The 20818-nt window shown below is 47.7% G+C and overlaps 6 protein-coding genes across 6 annotated transcripts; 4 read left to right on the top strand and 2 right to left on the bottom strand.

The window, feature by feature from the left end:
* Positions 1 to 645: 645 nt before the first annotated feature.
* BDV59DRAFT_190189 (trichothecene efflux pump) lies at positions 646 to 2626 on the top strand (the record flags this gene model as incomplete). The annotated part of the gene is made up of 7 exons (XM_073691727.1): positions 646 to 738; positions 802 to 1387; positions 1440 to 1532; positions 1587 to 1768; positions 1833 to 1997; positions 2044 to 2185; positions 2238 to 2626. 7 exons carry the CDS (start codon positions 646 to 648, stop codon positions 2624 to 2626), a joined length of 1650 nt encoding a protein of 549 aa, XP_073553132.1.
* Positions 2627 to 3242: 616 nt separating this feature from the next.
* Positions 3243 to 4068, top strand: BDV59DRAFT_197282 (SDR family NAD(P)-dependent oxidoreductase; the record flags this gene model as incomplete). Its single annotated transcript, XM_073692882.1, has 2 exons — positions 3243 to 3814; positions 3864 to 4068. 2 exons carry the CDS (start codon positions 3243 to 3245, stop codon positions 4066 to 4068), a joined length of 777 nt encoding a protein of 258 aa, XP_073553133.1.
* A 2760-nt stretch (positions 4069 to 6828) lies between these two features.
* BDV59DRAFT_197283 (ankyrin repeat-containing domain protein) lies at positions 6829 to 9231 on the bottom strand (the record flags this gene model as incomplete). Its single annotated transcript, XM_073692883.1, has 1 exon — positions 6829 to 9231. One exon carries the CDS (start codon positions 9229 to 9231, stop codon positions 6829 to 6831), a length of 2403 nt encoding a protein of 800 aa, XP_073553134.1.
* Positions 9232 to 10856: 1625 nt separating this feature from the next.
* Positions 10857 to 12748, top strand: BDV59DRAFT_3369 (acyl--CoA ligase). Its single transcript, XM_073696229.1, has 4 exons — positions 10857 to 10965; positions 11035 to 11646; positions 11712 to 12025; positions 12085 to 12748. Exons 1-4 carry the CDS (start codon positions 10869 to 10871, stop codon positions 12673 to 12675), a joined length of 1614 nt encoding a protein of 537 aa, XP_073553135.1. The 5' UTR covers positions 10857 to 10868; the 3' UTR covers positions 12676 to 12748.
* A 786-nt stretch (positions 12749 to 13534) lies between these two features.
* Positions 13535 to 17302, bottom strand: BDV59DRAFT_197285 (ABC transporter B family protein; the record flags this gene model as incomplete). Its single annotated transcript, XM_073692884.1, has 4 exons — positions 13535 to 13580; positions 13615 to 13837; positions 13889 to 16318; positions 16369 to 17302. The coding sequence occupies 4 exons, from the start codon at positions 17300 to 17302 to the stop codon at positions 13535 to 13537; spliced, it is 3633 nt and encodes a 1210-aa protein (XP_073553136.1).
* A 1722-nt stretch (positions 17303 to 19024) lies between these two features.
* On the top strand, positions 19025 to 20698 carry BDV59DRAFT_206848 (transmembrane amino acid transporter protein-domain-containing protein; the record flags this gene model as incomplete). The annotated part of the gene is made up of 2 exons (XM_073694870.1): positions 19025 to 20581; positions 20642 to 20698. Exons 1-2 carry the CDS (start codon positions 19304 to 19306, stop codon positions 20696 to 20698), a joined length of 1335 nt encoding a protein of 444 aa, XP_073553137.1. The 5' UTR covers positions 19025 to 19303.
* Positions 20699 to 20818: the final 120 nt, after the last annotated feature.

A 20818-nucleotide genomic window follows, 5' to 3' on the forward strand; every position in this document is an offset into this window, starting at 1 on the left:
ACCTGGCCAACAGCTTGCCACGATGTGTCTGTTCAATGTCATGCGTGTTAGAATGTCATTTACGTTTAGACATCGGTTTGTCGGCTCTTCTACACGCCAATTAGCACTCTAATACATTACTAGGTCAATATTGGGCAATCGTTTGCCGGCAGCTAATGATCGGGCCCCGCATCTGGGTAACCTTTGCCCCAGATGTTGGGGGTGTCAGTATCCATATAGCAGGTCGGTCCGGTTCCCGACGACTTGCCATCCATTTGTTCTGGTATAACTAAGCATAATGGGCCTGCTCATATCCTCTCCGCATCGTGGGCCTTCCCCGGATCCGCGAGTTATGGTTGCATTCAGCGCTAATTTAGTAGACCCATCCCGCGTCTCCGCTGTCTTATTAGATTTCATACTTTGAAGAGTCACACACAAGCCTTTAATGCAAGCACCCAGCTAACATATAGGGGCTGATGTATTTCCTTTAAAAAAATATCTACATGACCGACGCGCTTCTGAAATAGGCACCCCGAAATGTCGGAAGCAAAAGACAGCACGACCTCCATGGGTCACTCCAACAGCGAAAAGGACGCTATGCACTTGGAGGATGTGAACGTGGAAGGGCGCTCACATACAGCTCCTGTTCAACAGGAGGATCCCAAGATGGATGGATACTGGAAATCGTACCAGTTCTTGGGTTCCATGCTCGCAATGTCTTTACTGGGAAACAACCTCTTCATTGGATATTCAATGCCCGTAAGCTCCATTGTTCAATACAATGAACTCCGGCTGCCATTTACTAAAGATATAGCTAATTAGGTAAACGTACTATCTGTCATTAACGCTGATATTGGACCCTCGCCGAACATATACCTAGTGAGCATGTGCTTTACACTAGTATCAGGGGTTCTTCTCCTCGTCGTCGGTCGCATCAGCGATGTGGTAGGCCGGCGTTATTTTATTATTGGAGGACAGGTATTTTCAGTAGTTGGGTCAATTGTTGCTGCCACGGCGAGAGATATTGAAACTGTCATCGGTGGCACGGCCCTGGAAGCAGTCGCTGGTGCTGGGCAACAGTTGTATCCGCTTCTGGTAATGGAGATTGTCCCCAATAAACATCGAGCACTCGCACAGGGGGCCATTTCCCTCAGTGTCCTGCCAACAATGGGTCTGGGTCCTGCTATTGCCCGGGCATTCGTCGCGAGTGGCGCCGGGTGGAGATGGATCTACTGGCTAAATGCAATCGTTGCCGGGGTTGCTTTGATTCTGCTTGTGATATGCTACTTTCCTCCAGATTTCCATATGATCAACTCCGAGTTGACAAGGCTAGAAGAGCTCCGGCAGATCGACTATGGCGGGTTGTTCCTATATGCAGCCGGGATTGTACTTGTGGTTATGGCCTTTCGTATGTCCATCCCTAATCTTGAAAGGTGCACACTGTGCTAATGACATTGTAGTATGGGGAGAAGGAACATACCCTTGGAGGAGCCCTCATATAATTGCTACACTTATAATTGGAGGCCTTACAGTTATTGCATTTGGGCTATATGGTAATTACATTGTTCTAGGGGATTTCATTTAACGATCACTGACCCTAATTCAAGAAATCTATGTTCCTTTAAAACAGCCGCTCCTACCAATGAATCTTCTGAAGATCCGAAACCTTGTGGCCTGCGTTGTCATTGGTTCAGTCGGCCAGATGACTTGGTACGCTGTTAATGTCTTGTGGCCTGACCAAATCACTCAATTCTATTCTACGAACAATCTGATCATTGGTTTTATGTCGGTATGTTTTACTATATTCCCGCTTACAGTTATTTTCCACAGCACTTATACAATTATTGAAATAGAGTGGAACAGGACTCGCTCTCGGATGTGGGGAAGCAATTTTCAGCCCATTGCTGCGAATAGTGGGAAGGCCCAGATGGCAGCTTCTAGCAGCAAGCATTGGGACGGCCTTGTTCTGTTGCCTTATGGGCATCAACACGCAGCACTCAAAAGGCTGGGCAATGGCCGTAAGTAAGTCATACAGAAGACCATTTCACTCACTGACATCATCAGTGCAATATTTTGACGGGCTTATGCGTCGGATGGATTGAGTTGGTGGCTCTCGTCGTCGCGGGGCTTGTTGTGCCTCCTAATGATATTGGAGTGGCAGAAGGCTTCTTTGCCTCCATTCGTGCAGTGACCGGAACTATTGCCAGTGGGTCATGTCTACTATTATATGCCAAACATATGCTGACTGGGAACCAAAGCCAGCATTTACGTTTGCATATATAGTAATCGGTTGAATGCTTTTTTACCCCAGGATATTATTCCCGCCGTTGAGAAAGCGGGCCTTCCTTCTAGCAGCATTTCACAATTGATGAAGGCCGTCGCACAGGGAGCCACTACTGCGATTAATAGGATTCCTGGCATGAATGATGCGGTCCAAGCAGCCCTTGATGAGGCTACAAAGCACGCGTACGCGCATGCGTTCAAGATCGTGTACCTCAGTAGTTTGGGGTTCAGTGGTCTTGCGATTATCGCCGCCTTATTTGTCACAGATGTTGATCAGTATATGACAGATTTTGTCAACAAGACTGTGGATAGATCGCAGGTGTCTGGTGGGCAGGGCAATACAAGCGCGGAGGAGTCTACTTGAGAACATCTAGTACTAGATGTTATGGGCTGAATTGGATTGGAGTTAACTGGGGCTGGAAGTTGTCTCTGACTAAATGGATTTATCACGGCGACATGTATAATCCATTCAAATATGCTCCATATTGGGTAATGATGGAAGAATATGAATAATGTTCTTCCGCATCTGTATGAATTGGGCTAGCGGGCCGAGCTTACCCAGGAAAGTCAGTGGCCGTTACCATTGGATGTACCTTGGACAGCAGAGCCCCTTATTGCCTCTTCCATAATGGTCGAAGGCTAGTTCCAGTGATTGTTCTACTCCTCCGAACTGTGGGGTTAAATCTGCGGCATCTTCCCCACACTGGATATCTTTATCCGGGAGGCAGACTTCCCTCCCATGGTAGCGTAGGAGCCCTTTCGTCCCGAGTTCCCCGAAGAAGGAACAATGGTCAGTTTGCACAGACCGCTTGGAGCGTTTCTCTGGCCGTTACGGAAATGTAAGTATTGTAGGACTTTAATTACTTATTGTCAGCTTGTGCAAGGCTCAGGGACTTTACAACATAACTTTTATGTGAAGATAAGAAGACAGCATCTTGGTCTTGACTCACACCAAACACCCTCAGTACCCACACAGGGAAATGGCCGTTACTTCATCGATTAAGAATAAAGTCATTGCACTTACAGGAGGTGCATCTGGGATCGGGTTAGCCACGGCGAAGCTGCTTGCCGCTAGAGGCGCCAAGATATCTATTGCAGACTTGAATTCGGAGCTTGACAAAGCAGCAGAATCCGTTGTGAGCGACACCGGAAACAGGAATGTTTTCGGCACAAAGGTCGATGTACGGGATGCGAAGTCAGTCGAGTCTTGGGTTGAGCGAACAGTAAAGGAGTTTGGTCCACTCGATGGAGCTGCCAACATTGCAGGAGTATTCAAAGGGTTTCCAGGGCAGACTGTCGGGGAGGAAGATCAAAAGAACTGGCAGTTCATGATGGATGTGAATCTTACCGGTGCTATGCATTGCATGCGGTTTCAAGTGCCCAAGATGAATCGAAATGGGGGAAGCATTGTCAATGCAGCCAGTATTCTTGCAATCAGAGGATGGGCAGGTGCCGCTGCATATTCGGCCTCAAAACACGGTGTTGTTGGTCTGACAAAATCCGCTGCTCGGGAGGTTGGGAAACTCGGTATCCGTGTGAATTGCATCGCCCCGTAAGTTTCTTCCGCCATTTATGTACTTCACTAATGCCCCAGCCAATAGAGGATATATTGACACTCCTATGGTGAAGTCAGCTGTTGATGACCCAGACAAGGCCACGGTCAATGACGGGGGCGCAAGTTCTACGCCACTTGGACGAATGGGAACACCACAGGAAGTGGCAGCCCTCGTGGCATTTTTGCTCAGTGAAGAGGCGAGCTTTGTCACGGGCACTTGTATCAGCGTCGATGGAGGGATGTCTTCCTAAAAGGGGCCTGGAGGATCATACCTAGGTATACCTAAGACTCATGTAGCGAATATATTGCGACCGAAGAGATAATCGCTCTTGGTTTTGCATCTTAGAACCACGTAGGAAGTACGCAGCGCTCCTTGTAAGATACGTCTCTCAGCATGCCTGGTCCTAATACTAACGTTGTTGCCACCATACTACCTACTGCTGTCGCGAAATCTACGGATTCATTACCGATTAAGTAGAGGCAACCTAGAGTAAGATAAGTGGCCCCTTATCTGTCTAGTTACTGTATTCTTTGTCTCAGTATGTACGCCCCTTCTTCAGCGTCGTAATCGAGTGTTATTCTCATTGGAAAGCGCTGAACACCTCTTGTTACAGGCAGCAATGGTCCGAACTAAACAGACTGCCCGCAAACGCAAGCAGCCTCATCCACCTCGCGACATCACTCATTATTTCCGCGACTACAGACAGAGCTTACACGGCTCTCGATCACCACCGATGGGACTGTCCAAATCCCCAAGACATTGGCAAACATAGCGTTCAATTCGACTGCTTCGAACCTCTTCTACCAAGTCCAGGAGTCACTGGACAGGGGCTACTCATTTCTGGTTCGATCGAGAGCTTTGGCAACGGTCGGGATTGGTGGCCGCTGGTAGACATGTATGGTCTACTTGGAAATATTGTGGCATGCATTGAACACCATCCCCTGGAAAAGGCGTTCAAGAACGTTATGGAGGATATGTACCGTGTGGTGTCAGATTCCACAGGCAGTAAAGAGGAAGCGGCAGACAAAATATGCAAGCTGAGGAGAATGAAACCCGTGCCGCACATCGTGTCGAGCTGGTGTCGTGGTCTCAAGTCATACTATGCATCAAGGCCGTCGGTGTACCGGATTTTTATCCTGATCGTCCCGCAAGACTGCAGGACCTGGAAGGATGTTTTGGAAAAAGGGCTGTGGGTCCCCAAATTTGGCCAACACCTGCCCGGAGAGCTCACGGTAAACATGGTAGATGATAACAGTGCTGAACATGGTGAATCATTCATTGATGACCGCGAGGGCTAGGGTTTGGTCCGCACCGCTCAGAACTGGGGCCTGCCGATTAATATCGGGCGTATGTCAGCACATAGCCGCAGCCTTCGAGACGGAGCAATGAGGCACCTAAAACATGAAACTTCCGGGCTATTCACAGAGCTCCCATCTTGCTGTTATCGCCTCTATGTCTGCAATAGATGTGATGAGGATGGGGTTCACGACAATTACGAGGTTGGGATGAGAAATTCGAAACCCAGCTTACAGTGTCTTAGGTCAGGGCATTATTTTGCGATGAGGATGGCCAATATATGGCACGTCGAAAAGCTGGTATATATTGACTCTCCACTCAAGCCATGGGGTTGTAATGAACCATGTTTATATCTAGCTCTGGTGTTTCTTACTTCCAATTATGTCAAGTCTTGGCCGTGTTATCCCTCATGCAATTTTTTAATTATATACTTTATATCCTTTGTTCCAATTTCCTGTCAACCCGCCTCTATAGACAGCTTTTTGTGTCAGTTCTCTTGTCAGCAGCTAGTTCTTGTAAGATATCATCCACTCCCTTCTCTCTATTGCTAGTAAAGGCATATGGCCCTGGGTCAGGGTCATTCAAGAGACCAACTTCTCGCCATCGATCAGGATATGTAACCTCAAGTACTGTTCCAGCTGGAAACCTATCCCGATCAAAAGATAACGCCATTATAGCACGGGCAACCTCATCCGTTTCAACGAGTTTGTCCTTCGCTGGATCCACAAACTTCCAGGCTCCAGGGTGATCATACATCAGAGGAGACAGAGTAGGACCGGGTGCAACCGCCACAACCCGAATATTCTCCATGCCTTGTAATCTCGCCATGCAACGAGCGAAATTGCTGATCCCCTGCTTAGCGACCCCATAGAGAGGTGTCAATAAACTGGGCCGTTTAGCACCTGTACTTGAGATGAGCACTATCACACCGGGCTGCTTGGCGTGAACAAATTTCCGAATCCCTATCCGTGATAGCTTGAGCGGATGCTCTAGATTGATGCGGATCACCTTGTAGAAGTTGTCATCCCTATCATTCCAAAAATTTGCCGACGAGGGCCCATAGATCCCCGCCCCTGGACATATGACGTATGGCACACCTCCAAAGGCCTGCTCATATATATCGAACGTAGACCCCAGTTGTTTCCAGTTGCTAACATCTGTTTTGTCAAAACAACACATGATTTTGGGAGTTATATTTCTGAAACTCTTCTATAGAGTCAAGCCATGTGATAGCCTCAAGATGCAGCTCAAGGTCACAGATTAACAAATTCGCACCCGCGTTATAAAGCCATTTTGCGGACGATAGAGATATCCCTATTGCAATTCTTAAGTTACACCAATGTAGGCATACTGTCGAATACTTGACACCTACCGGAACCACCTCCGGTAACAATAGCACATTTTCCTTGCAGCCTCTCCATGTCGAAACTGTCAAAGAGAGGAAATTCTGGGGGTGATTTAGTTCTCTCGCGGCTTCAAGATACAGCAGTTTTATAGAAGAGATTTGGAAGATGCTTTTATTGACATACGCCCACCACGTTTCGCTGATGCAGGGAGGGGTATTTAATTCTCGCATCGTGTACATTCTTATCATTGAAACCCCGCACCATAAGCTTATGAGGGGTATTAGGGAAACGCGAACATAAAACCGAATTCATGAAATATCCCGATAAGAAGTGAACAGTCTATGTGTATTTCAGGGTTTCGTGTGAAATTACCAGTCATAATGCTTCTTGTACAAGGCCTTGATAGCCCTCTCGTTTCCGAGCGTCATGGCATGAGAAACAGGTGTCACTCCTTCCTTATCACCCTGTGTCAGGTCTGCCCCGAAGTCGATCAATATGTGAATACCCTCAATATTACCTGAGATTACAGACCAAGCCAACGGCGTTCGTCCTACATGATCAGGCAAGTTGGGGTCTGCTTCTTGTTTCAACAACTGCCAGACAATGCCATTATGGCCTGACTCCGCAGCGTATGAAAGCGCCGTTCGGCCCTTATTATCCCCGTGGTCAATGTTCGCGGCAGTTAGAGCGCAGACCGCTTCGGCGTGCCCTGCAATCGCCGCTGAAATCAACGGTGTCTGCATATGGCTATCCATCAAGTCGATCGGTACACCATGTTCAAGCATCAGTGTTACGATCCTAGAATATCCCCCATATGCAGCAATGCCAATATTCGTCCGTCCAGCCCGGCTGCAGCTTAGTAGATCTGCTCCATGCCCAATCAGTAACTCGACGAGCTCCTCGTGGCCTCCTTTACATGCAATAGTCAGCGGCTTCATTTTGAAATGGCCTCGCCTCGCCTCCGTATCTGCGTCGTGCTTCAACAAAGTCTTGGCTGCTTCGAAGCGGTTCAATCCACATGCTACAACCAGTGGTGTTTCGCCAACTAAGTTGAGGACCTCAGTGTCCAGAACTTGCTCGTAGATGAGATCAATTATTTCCGGACTCTCCGAGCACATCGCCATTCTGTGTGGGGTCACTCCTCCGGCGTCCTTGATGGTGGGATCGAGGCCTTTTTGTAGTAAAAGTGCTACATTCCCAGGATTGCCTCCATGTACAGCATAATGTAACGCTGTGCGGCCCTGGGAATCACGGGCGTGCACATCCAGGCATTTTTCTAGAATCAGCGAAACAGTTTGGGTGCTTTTTGTCTCCGCGGCAAACATCAAGGCAGTTCTTCCTCTCCACTCTGCAGCCTCTACGCCTTTCCTTGTGGCTCGCTCCAGCACCAAGCGAATAGACTCTTCGCTCCCAGCCCAGGCTGCTTCCGTCACGGCTGACCCATTTCTCGAATTTTTCCAATCCATATCAGAGACCCATGGGAGGATGAGTTTCAAAACCTCTTCACGTCCTGCCCATACAGCTGGAAATATTGCTTTGATGCGTCTGTGCGTGCCAATATCACATTTTGCTTCAGGGTCGCCCCCGTACTCTATGTAGCGCTTGACAATATCACAATAGCAAAGTTTTGCGGCAAAATACAATAGAGGCGGCGTGTAATGAGGCGGATAGCATGCAGCACCGAAATCAATTAGATGTTGGATACTGGAACACGGGTATGGGCTAGTTTGCATGGCGTTCAGCAGAGGAGTTGTTCCCAAATCTCTTTCCGTAACGCGCCAGTCAGCACCAAGTTCCAGAAGAGCCAGTACAACTTCGTCTTTCCCCCCACTCATGTTTGTTGCTACATGTAGTGGTGTCTGGCCGTTTGGGTATCGCTCGTTAGGATTTGCCCCATGCTGGACAAGGAGCTTGACGATGGCGGCGGAAGATGCTTCACGGTTTTCCACTGCGAGGCAGAGCGGGGTGGCTCCGATGTTGTCGACATTTGTGACACTCGCCCCCCGTGAAAGTAGAAGCCTGATGGTTTCGTAGTCGCCCTTATCTACCGCTAAACATAATGGCGTTTTCCCTTCCGCATCGCGTGCGCTAATGTCTGCGCCAGCGTCTAGCATGAGCTTTGCCATATCTGCACGACCGGCCCCCGAAACAGCGTAGAGGAGCGTCGTAAGGTGAGGGATCGGGTAATCCAATCGGTCGAGGAGCATTTTCACCAATACCATATTAGGTTGTTTGGGCCATACCATTGCTGCATGCAGTGGACAGTATTTGACATCATCAGGAGCCCCAGTCTGGACCCCTGAGGCAAGGAGTAATTCCACGATGGCGACATGGTTGTTTGCCGCCGCTGCAAAGATAGGCCTGCTTGCCACAGGACCTCCAAACGGTGAATCAGCCCTCACTCCTGCTTCAAGCAGGTATTTCACAATGTCTGTGTGACCATTTGCAGCGGCCTCACACAAGCATTCGGTCCAATACGCCTGGCTTTGTTCGCCATCAAGTGGCCTCTGTTCCATCAGATTGCGCACGGCGCTGCTCTGTCCGATGCGACCGACAGCAATGCTAATGTGCTCAGATGCGTCTTCGGCTCGGCTACGGGTCTCATCTCGCAGTGCTCGAGCGTAGAGTTCGTGGATAAGGCTGGAGTAAGTGCGGCGACAAGACTTTGCCAACGCGCTTAAGGTGGCTATAGAGAGATCGCCAGCAACTTGCAGCAGCAGCTCATCCGGAAGTCTGAGAATGTGTGACTCTGTAGGACTTGGTTTGGTCATTTGGAATGTTGACACTTGGATGTTACGGTAAGGTATCGATTTTGTTTATCCGCGATGTTGATCATAAGGGGTGAGGGGCAGCAGTGCATCCGACCGCCCACTTATTTTGACTTTCCTATGATAGCTTAAACGATAATCAATAATCATAGCCTTCTTGGGAGGACTAAAGTGAATGGGGCTGTCGCATATCGAAATCCTCTGAATTTACGAACATCCAAGTGATAGCTGCATGCAACGGGGTCGGGGGTTGTCCCCTTGAACCGAAACATAACTGCTGTTGTTGTCACAAGGCCGCCCCAATTGCTGGCATTATAGACACGGAAGTCTCTCCTCCCTGCATTTGGTGTGGCGGACGCTGGTTATTTGTTAGAGGTAAAGGGTACTTCTAGGGATTTACTGACTTGCGGGTTGCATTCCCTGACATAGGTTTCCTCTGCAAAGACGTCTTGCCACTTGTAGTTGTGGCCTGTGCGATGTGGCTTCGTTCGCTTATCGCAGTTAAAGTACGAGCTTTATAGCCGCATAGAATTGAACCGAGAAGCGGCTTAGCAGATCTGCACCTGACCGTCAGGTTCGATACATACTACCACTTTGGGGCTGTAAACGTGGCCCTTGTCCAGCTGGAAGACGTCGAATCGAATCTTAGGCATTGAATAGTGCAAAAATCCATTATATTTGGATAGCTTCAGGGACCCAATATAAATTGTGAATTTCCAACGCCATCGTACCAAGCATCTGGAAACCAACCTGACCTTCAATGAGAGTCATAGGGCCGACAATAACATTGGCACAAGATTAAGGTGCGTTTATATAGACATAAAAGCTGAAAAGTGAAGAACCTGCTTTTGTTAATGATCCCGCCGAGGACAGTAGACGTAATGCGCCCTTGTGATGAAATTATCCATTGAATAATACCATGAATGAAGTCCCAATGAATACCTAATATAATTAATCCTGTCCTCTACGATAAATATAATTTTCATCCCTGGGAAGGTTTAGACTCCATCTTTAAACGGCTAGCTTTCTATGGTTAATCCTGTCGTCCCGACGTTAGCCGCCTTGAACATCCCATCTGTTGGTGAATTTCCTAAGATAAATCTCATTTGGTGTTTTGGATCTGGATTAAAAAGTAATATCGATTGCCAAAGTTGACATGTACTCTATGTCCTTCCAGGTAGCGCCGGCGAACACCAAAATATATTGTAGGAGTTTTCGAGTTGGTAGGACTGGACCCGCGACGATGCAACATCCAAAATTTGATAGTAGTCTACATATCTCCTAAGCAGGTCCGAGGACATAGTTTACACGTCTTTGTATGAGTTATTCAAGAGCCAGTCGAGCAGTTGCCGAGAAGACTATCCGTCCCGAAAACCAAGCCCCGGAAAACCGAGGCCAGTTAAGAGACCACGTCACATACAGAAATGTAACACCGACCGACTTGCCAAGACTTCAAAATGCCAGTCAAATCTGGTTCCTCCCCGGTAATTTCGCGGGGAGCCATGGGGAGGCAAACATGGGCGATCCAACAAGTTGTAATCGGCATGTCCCGATTGTTACCCCGGAAAATTCTATATATTTCAGCGTGTCTCATCCTAAATTTCTCTCAAAGTTAAATCTCTGGGCATGCCGACCACATAATGACCACCATTTCACCGCACCCCGACGTGACCATTCCGAACACTGATCTCTGGAGCTTCTTGTTCCAAAGAGATCGGAGGTTCCCTGACTCCAAGGGTATTAATAGCCTTCTCCCAACCCCTTTTTATCCCTTGTTTGCTTAGAATAACCAACTGAGAACCCCAGTCCTTCTCACCGATGCATATACCGGTCGCTCATATTCATTCGCGGATGCCCGGAAGCTGGGGTTGCATTTTGGCCGCCTTCTGCAAAAAGAATGGGACTGGCGAAAGGGCGATGTGTTGACGATTTTCTCGGCAAACGCCATTGACCTTCCTCCAATTATCTGGGGAGCAATTTCTGTGGGAGCGGTTGTCAGCCCGCTTAATCCTGCTTTTTCCGCCAAGGACCTGCTTCATTATTTGACCGATTCCCAGGCAAAGGCTGTAGTGACCCAACGGGCTCAGTATTCGGTTGTCCTCGAAGCCACCCAAAAAGCTGGCTTGAGTCCTTCCCGCATTATCGTGATCGATGACACCAAGACGCAATTGTGGCAGCCGGACGCCTCAGCTATTTCCGACAATGACTATAACCAGCCACATCAGCCACCGATTACTGACCCGAAGAAAGATGTGGTCTTCTTGGTCTACTCGTCGGGTACTACGGGACTGCCAAAAGGCGTGATGCTGTCTCACGCGAATATTGTGGCCAATTTAGTTCAGTCTGCTGCAGTGGACAATGGAGTACTCACACACCAGGATCGGGTGCTCGCTTGCCTTCCATTTTTCCACATTTACGGTAAGTTAATGGGACGATCATACTCTCCTTGAGCAGTAGTGACTGAGCTAACTGTCTAAACTCAGGTGTCACATATCTGGTTACGTATGGCGCTTTTCTGGGAATGTCAACATACGTCATGCCTCGATTTGACCTCGAAAAGTTCTGCCATACAATTGAGAAATACCAAGTCACCTACGCCTATGCAGTACCGCCAGTGATTCTACAGCTACTAGAAAACCCAAAGACGAAGAAATATGATCTCAGCTCAATTCGGATGCTCAAGTGCTCTGCCGCCCCCCTTTCCCCTCAGTTAATTGCATCCCTCAAGGAGCGACTCTCAATCAATGTCCGCCAGGCGTATGGCATGAGCGAATGCTCACCTTGTACTCATATGCAGGTGAGATATCCTTCTATCGCTGCCGGATCCTAGAACCGCCTGATTGACATCAGATGTAGACGTGGCAAGAAGCCCAAGAGTATCCTGGGGCAGTCGGCCGGTTGGTGCCTAATATGGTCGCAAAATATGTTCCCATTGAGGGTGAGCCCAGCATGCATGCGAAAGAAGGCGAGCTGTGGGTGAAGGGGCCCAACGTATTCTTAGGATACTATAACAACCCCAAGGCGACGGCCGAGTCTTTCTCCTCGGATGGCTTCTACAAGACCGGTGATGTCGGATATGAAGATTCTCATGGCAACTTCATCATCACCGACCGTGTCAAGGAATTAATCAAATACAACGGATTCCAGGTTCCCCCTGCCGAGCTGGAGGGAATCATTCTGGGACATCCGTCTGTTGCTGATGTGGCTGTGGTGGGAATTCCAACTGGCAAGGCGGGCTCCGAGCTCCCGCGCGCATATGTTCGCACTAGATCCAAGGACCTGGAGAGCGAGCAAACAGCACGAGATATTCAGGAATTTGTGAAGAACAGAGTAGCGTACTACAAGCAACTCCGCGGCGGTGTTCGGTTTATTGACTCTATTCCTCGGAATCCGTCAGGCAAGATTTTGAGACGCGAGCTGAAACGACGGGATATTTCCAAGCTATAATGCATTTGATTCAAGGATAAATGGGCACATATGGCTTTTATTAGTGTATTAAAGTCTAAAGATATGAGTAGATAGTTAGATTTCTGGCGATTTTGCCCCGATAGACCAATTACTAATCCGTATCTCGGAGGGTATAAAAAGGAGCAAAACAGCCACATGGCTCTATATTGGAGATTAGACAGATGGATAACGCTTGGTCCATTGTAGCTTGTGCATTTGCAAGGGGTAAACATACCGGACCCCAGATCCTAGAGTACAGCCAAGCAATTACAATGGTGGTCTTAGAGGCCTATTGTGAAGTGCAACGCTTTAAATGAGATGTTGCTTTCAATCGGTGGTCTTAGGTTGTGAATGGAATGGATTTCCAAATTGTGGATAGTCGAGAAATCACTCTCGCCTCCATTAGAAATTCACTTGGCTGAGTATCAAGACTAATGACTTCTATGATTTCGTCCGATATGAATCGGAATTAGTGACGCCTTTCCGGAACGTACTACTATTAATATGCAAACTTTATTCCATTTTATAACCGGGCAACTATTTAGAAAATACTTTATTAGCTACATTACGAACAGAAATCACGCTCGTTCTTCTTATGTGGCCACTGTTTGATGCATTACATTTGCTCGATAGCTTTCCGAGCGTTCGAGTAATTCCTCATGAGAACCCTGATCAACGCACCTGCCCCCATCAATCAGGTAGATAACATCTGCTCTTCGGATTGTATGGAGTCTATGGGCAATCACAATGAGGGTAATTCCCTTTGCAGCCTTCTCAAGCCCATCCTGTAGAAGCTTTTCAGATTCTGCATCTAGGGCGCTAGTTGACTCATCAAGAATCAACAGCCTAGGCTTGCGAATTAAAGCTCTAGCGATAGATAGCCTTTGCTTTTGGCCACCGGAGAACTGGCTACCGTTAGTTCCACACAATGTCTGATACTGGTCTGGCAGTGCAGCAATTGTATCGTGGATGTTGGCCAGTTTACACGCCTCGATGATCTCTTCTAGAGTTGCTTCATGGTCTGGACGTGCGCCAAGTCCAATGTTAAAGGCGATACTGCCCTCGAAAAGAACGCTTTCCTGAGGGACAAGAGCAATGCTGTCTCGGAACCGCAGGTCGTCGTCTAAACGGGTGGTATTCACGCCATCGATCATGATAGATCCTGATTGTGGCGTATACAAACGTTCCACAAGAGAAATTATCGTGGACTTACCAGCCCCGCTAGGACCTACCAGTGCACAAAACGTGCCTGGCTGAACATCAATGCTCAATCCATTGAGAACCTTCACATCAGGCCTTGTGGGGTAGGCAAAATGAACGTCACATATTTGTACCCTTGAGGCAGCCGGATACAAGTCAGATGCATTATGTGCGACCATGGCATGTTCAAGGTCATGGGATGCTTTCTCGCTCCCATATGGCACGAGGGGACACGGTACGCGGCCCTGCATCTTATCTGAGCCAATCTCAACAATACCCAGGATTCGGCTCATTGCTGCGCGCGCACTTGATAGTTCGGGTGCAAGAGCAAACATCTGACTCCAAAGAAGCGCACTGACAAGCAGAGAGAACACCACAATAAGGAACTGTGTCTGCGTATAAGTGCCAGAGATGATTTGCTTTGAACCCCACCAGTATGCTAAGGCATTGACCAAGTTTCCGAGGAAGTAAGTCATCGCTTGCCAAAGACTGGCCAGCATGGTAACCTGGAGAGTCTCCCTCTTAGGCCCTTTCAAGGAGCGGCGATATAACATCAATGTGTCCGTCTCAAGAGACAAGGCTGCGATAGTTTTGATTGATGTAATAGCCTCAACGCCAATATCGACGGATTTTGTATACGCGTTTTCATGTCGTTCCTCAAACTTGCCGAGAACTCGGAGTTCCATCAATCCTGCCCCAAGAAGAAGCGGAACTAAAGCCAGGCAAACTAGTGCAATCTTCCATGCGATAATATGAGTCAGAATAATCGCTGCAATTAGGTTGACGGTGATTGAGAATAGGGTACCGATAACCGACCCACTCAGGCCTGCGAGGGCATTCCCATCTCGGGTAATATATGAGAGAAGTAAGGCAGGACTCCGCCCTTTGGACTGATGCCACTCTAAATCTTGTTCAAACAGTGACCTGAACGATAGCACTCTGACTGTGTAAACAATCTTCTCCGATACCCAGCCAAACCCTGACCAGCTGACAATGTTCGCGAAGAATTCGATGATGGCCAAAACGAAAAACATCAATCCGTAGAAATTACCGTTGGATCTGATGCTAGCAGCAGTATGGCAAGGATTCAGACTCCCCACGGTATTTCCAAATATAACAGCTTCGCCTGAGAACGCGCCGCCAACTATACTGGCTCCGAGAAGGGCTAGAAAAATGAAGAGCAGATGTGGTCTCAAGGTAGGTGCATATCCTTTTGCCAGAGTCCATAGTGACTTTGATGATTTATCTGGTCCCATTTCCCCGTCTGAAGACTCTGTGCTATCGACTGCTCGTGATGCATCGTCCGAGATTTCGACTTCCGTCTTTTTCTCGGGATCTAGACTGGAAGCACTAATTTTTTGATGGTCGGTGACAGGGTTATGTGTTGGCTTGACACTAGTATCGACAACCTTAGCAGCGGTATTATCGTGAGAAGTAGCCCCGATCGTTTGCAGATTGACAAGATCTGCGTATACCCCATTCTTGGCCATTAAGCTTGCATGATTGCCCTGCTCAACAATGTGGCCTTTGTGCATGACGATGATGTTGTCAGCACTGGTAATAGTTGAAAGTCGATGCGCAATTGTGATCATAGTTCTGCCGCTGGCAATGTTTGAGATTGCTTGTAGGATACGCTGCTCGCTTGCAGAGTCCAAGGAGGCTGTGGCTTCATCCAGAATAAGAACTGCGGGGTCTTTTACTAATGCCCTAGCTAACGAGACACGTTGCTTTTGACCGCCGCTGATAAGCCGGCCACTGGTACCAACGGCCGTTCCATAACCGTGCTGCAAGGCAGTAATGAACGTATCCGCATCGGCCAAAACAGCAGCCTTGCGGACCAAGGATACAATATCGACAACATTTGGTCCTCTTTTCTGGGCGGCAACCATCAGATCTGATCCTTCTCTTACCTCAGCGGCAACATCCGCCAAGTCTGTCGTCAGGAGTGTCTGTCGCAATGGTACATGTTTAGGATTATTGGAGTTCATGAGGCCGTGTGCAATGTTTTCCAGCAGCGAACGATCAAGAAGAGAGGGCTCCTGCTGCACCAGCCCTAGAAAACCCCTCAGATCCCGTGCATTGATATCACGAAGGCTATGGCCATCGAAGAAGATATCCCCCTGCGTTGGATCATATAGGCGTGTAACAAGACTGGCAATCGTGGACTTGCCACTACCTGAGAGCCCAACAATTGCTGTATGCTTGTTGGCGGGCAGTGAAAGACTGACCTGATCAAGGACTGCCACTTCGGGTCTGGATGGATAGATGAAGGAGACATTCTTGAACTCAATTCCCCCTCTAGCCTCTGTGAGGCGAATACCAGACTCTGTTGTACTGTCGATCTGTGGTTCCCGATCTATGTCGACACGAAGTTTACGGAAAGCAGCAACTGCAGCGGTGAACAGATGGATGAAAGGGGCAACTTGACTCAAAAGGAGCGTTGCTGTTACAAATTTAGCATTATAGCCATTTTTTGAGACGAGATGAACTGACCTTCAATCAAAACGAATATGACTGTGAACGTAGCGCCGACTGTGACCCCATGTGTGTCTGACTGTACGGATGCGGCAATTTGTCTACTGCCCTCCCAAAATGCCAAACCATTCGCAGAATATGCAATAAAGTACAAAACACCAGATTGAATACTGACAGCTGTGGCCTTTTTCAACCCCTCTTGCTCGGATGATTTTAATGCTTTGGAGAACTTTTCTTCCAGTCGAGCATTTGCACGGAATGACTGCACCACGACGAGGTTTGATAGAGCTTCAGAGGCGATCGAGGCAGCCGATGCAGCATAGTCAGACATCCGTCCACTATATTTCTCGATATAATGGCTTCCCACAAATGACATCAGAAAATAGGCGGGGATCAACGAAAGTAGCATTGCAGCGAGCGTGTAGTCCTTGATGAAGGCAACGATGTACGCGGTAACAAAGAAGGAGACGCTGGAGAGGCAAATTCCAACTTTTTCGGATGTGCCTGATCGGATAGCCTGTATGTCCCCATTTAATCTCGATGCAACCTCTCCCGGAGGTAGGTTGTCGAAATAAGACGGTTCCTGACGCAGGAGGTTCTGTAGGTACTTTTCTCGTAGTCTTTGCGATAGTCGGGCACCAGTCAAAGTCCAACAAGTGAGATGCAGATAAATGAGAACGAACTGAGCAATTGCTAGGTATACAATGAGTAAGATCTTGCTGTTGATATCACTCTGATACTCGGCGTCTGAGGTTGATGAGTCCGATGAATGACAGGTTGCCCCATTGAAGTCGTCCAGCAGCTGACCAAAGATGATTCCAATGATGGGAAACGGAACACCGGCCGCAATGGAAGATGCAATTCCTGCTAATAATGTGATCCGATCGAAATGGGATGGGCCACCAGCCAGAAGGAGAATGGGGTAGTCGGCAAGCTGCGCTAGGAATTTCATGGTGACTGCTTGCGCGGCGGTCACTGTAGGGGATGAGTGTGCCTCAGCGTTGCTGGCTGGAATCTGATTAACCAGGAGGACGATCGATTGACCACGCGCACTTGACAGGGGATAGGAGGAAGCCAGCTTCAGTTTAATCGTTCAGGAATGCTTCGAACAGCTGTCTCGGATGAGTTGGAACCGAGGGCTCATTTCGTCAAAGCTGTCGAGGTGGAGTAAGGCGATATCGCTGCAGAAAATGAATCGCTCGAGAAATTTCTTCAGTGACGGTGACGGTCAGATCTTCTCAACAGATCCGACATTCGGCTAGTAGGTTACTCCATCCATTGTCCTAATCAATCTAATCAATCTACCAGGGTCGCCATTCTGGTTGTAGCGTAATGTACTATATTATGGGCCGTACACGTACACCGATACGAAATATACCAGGTACATAACTGCAGATGGGTATCTTACTAGGTAATGTATAGGGAGGTACATGTAAATTACTCAATCCCCGAGCTGCGTGTACTCCGAGCACACAAGTGGGTCCCTGTAGTTGTGTACACTGCGAACTCCGCTGAAGATTTTACATTCTTTTCTGCCCCTGGATGATCCAGATCCCGCCTGTCACAAACCAGTGGTTTCGATAATTACGTGGGGAATGTGTCGTCTGTGCGAAGTCACGGAAAAGTTTGCCCGCTAAATATTCGGCGTTTGATTCTGCGCCCTGTCCTGTGTCCACCTGACTAAAAAGAAATTTTGTCGACAATCACTTAAGACTGGAATATCTCGCTTAGGGATTTGGAAGGGTCCGAAAGCCTGGGTCGGTGGCGTTCTGTATGACTGCAATATCCGCTAATTGCCATGAGATGAGACATCATATGGGGTTCCTTCCACGGAAATGGGCGGAATTTTAAAGGGAGAGAGATACGGTCCCGTTTCGTTGCCTCCCACAGCAGACATCGCGTAATTGATTTCTCCATAAGTATGAAAAATTATAAATCCTAGTGAGGTGCACGTTTAGGTGTCAGGTTCACATATGAGCCTGCTCCATTATTATGGAGTGCTTGTCACATCGATTACAAAGTCAGCCTTACACGCAGGGTTGATCATTTGATCAGATAGTTTATCCACACGAATTCCGATGAGAGATTGAGCTTAGCGATCTTAGCCTAAGTTTAGTGCAGCGGATGGCCTGAGACGACCAACAGTCGAGATTATCCAGTAATTACGGAGAGACGTATTGTAACACATTGGAATTAGTGGAAAGACTGAACGTTACCATAAAGTCAGAAAAATCAACATATAGTACAAGCTCTTCTTACAAATTTATTTGTCCATGAAAACTAGGAAGTGGAAACCTGAGCCATGGAACCTCAGGAAGCAATACCAAGTTGTCATGCTTTCCAGAAGCCTTAGATTGGGATCACAGCGCAGAAATGATACTATAGTGAGTTCTTAGTGAAAAGTCTGCATAATCCTGTCGCGGCGCAACACCATCCGTTCACACCCAGTTGTAATTTTCCTCTTATTTCGGATTGTACCTGATCCTTGCGTCCAACAGACAGCTTTTCACCTTCCATTTGCTCTCCTTTCATTATCAGATCATCACATTAACTTACCTATCTACATAAAATGCAGGTAATGGCTTGTTAAGAAGACAGAGTCGTGTTTTACAATATAAATCCAAAGCCGGGGCTTATATTGTTCTCAGAAGCCGGCATCATTTTCCTATAGGAGCCTAGCGGTCGCGCTGTTGTAATGGAAGCAAAATTAACGCATATCAATCAGGTCATTCCTGCAGTGCTAAGCCAGACACCGCTCGTTTTGAGAGTGAAAACTCCGCTCGAGCGACATCCGGTCCTCGGGCCATTATATGCTTAAAACATTCCCTATCGATCGTATCTGACGTATAGCTCGTGAACACTGTTGGGGTTCCCCCTCTCTTATTTTCCATTGCATTAATATCGCTTTTTAAGTGATATCCTAGTCAGGAAAAGTCCAGTATAACTTTCCACGATGTCTAGGGAGCGTCTTTCCAAAGATCAGGATTTCTCTAGCCCAGAGAGACAACACATATTGGATGACAACGCTCGCTTTCGGCGACTAGGATGGAAACGTCTGACCGTTATTTGTATAGTGGAGGCAATTGCACTGGGTAGTCTGGGACTACCTTCTGCGTTTGCTACCCTTGGCATGGTCGCAGGTGTGATCTTGACCATTAGCATCGGCGTGCTTGCAACCTACGCAGGTTACAGCATTGGCCAAGTGAAGCTCAAGTATCCACAAATCCGTCACTATGCAGATGTCGGTCCACTCTTGCTAGGGAAATTCGGCTCAATTTTTATCGGCAGCTTCGTTGCACTTCTCATATTCGTTATCGGTTCGCACTGCTTAACTGGAGCAATTGCATTTCACACCATCACCCAGAGTAACCTATGCTCAGTTGTCTTCAGTATTATATCTGCCGGCATTCTAATGCTGCTGGCTATTCCTCCGTCGTTTGCAGAAATTGCCGTATTAGGATACATCGACTTCGCTTCCATTATGACAGCTATAGGAATTACCGTTATCTCGACTGGAATTCAAAATTTAAACAGCAGCGCTCCTGTGGTGGATTATTCTCAGTGGTCTGCATGGCCAAAACCAGATATAAGTTTCTCCGCAGCCATCGTCGCAGTTAACAATATTGTATTTGCATACTCCTTCGCTGGTTGTCTGCCATCATTTATGGAGGATATGCACAAACCGGAAGACTATGTCAAATCGCTCTGGTGGCTCGGGGGGATCCAAATTGTCATCTACACCCTGGTCGGTGCACTCCTCTACACATTTGTAGGCCAAGGAGTGCAATCCCCGGCTTTGCTATCAGCCGGTCCTCTTATCTCAAGGATTGTCTTTGGAATAGCTCTTCCTGTCATCTTTATTTCTGGGTCTATCAATTCGACAGTTGTTTGCCGTTACATCCATGGGACGATATACCGACACTCATCAACCCATCTGATAAATACCCCTATGGGGTGGATTACATGGATTAGTCTTGTTTTTCTCGTCACCATCCTAGCGTGGATTATTGCTGAGGCCATTCCAATCTTTTCTGATCTTCTATCTATTATTTCGGCTTTATTTGTCTCTGGCCTGTCATTTTATATTCCACCTATCATGTGGTTTTCCCTTTTAAAGGAGGGCTCATGGTACGAGAAGCATAATATAAAGTCAGCGGTCTTCAATGCTGCAGTATTCCTTGTTGGGATTGTTGTTTTCGGATGCGGTATATATTCTAGTATCGCCGAACTGGTATGTCTCCACTCTCCTCGCACTGCACTGCGATATTGGCATATTAACAATATAATATAGGTAAGCAAGTTTCAGTCCGGAACGATCAGTCGCACTTTTACATGTTCCAGCGGCTAAGATGCCTGAGAGCACAGTCAGTCGCTTGATCAGCATGAAGTTACATAGCTGGGTCTCCAAAACTGCTAAATGGCCAGATGCCGGTGTCTCTCTTACGCGAGTACGCAATTTCTCTTTCTG

This window comes from Aspergillus ambiguus, assembly GCF_047715705.1.
Source record: "Aspergillus ambiguus strain CBS 117.58 unplaced genomic scaffold BDV59scaffold_1, whole genome shotgun sequence".
In the NCBI taxonomy this organism is placed as follows: domain Eukaryota; kingdom Fungi; phylum Ascomycota; class Eurotiomycetes; order Eurotiales; family Aspergillaceae; genus Aspergillus; species Aspergillus ambiguus.

Excerpts from the sequence above, each read along its gene's own strand:
- BDV59DRAFT_3369 (XM_073696229.1), top strand. The coding sequence starts at position 10,869 with ATGACCACCATTTCACCGCACCCCGACGTGACCATTCCGAACACTGAT. Across the intron at positions 11,647-11,711 it reads TCCATTTTTCCACATTTACG|GTGTCACATATCTGGTTACG; the intron begins GTAAGTTAATGG and ends GTCTAAACTCAG. Across the intron at positions 12,026-12,084 it reads CACCTTGTACTCATATGCAG|ACGTGGCAAGAAGCCCAAGA; the intron begins GTGAGATATCCT and ends CATCAGATGTAG.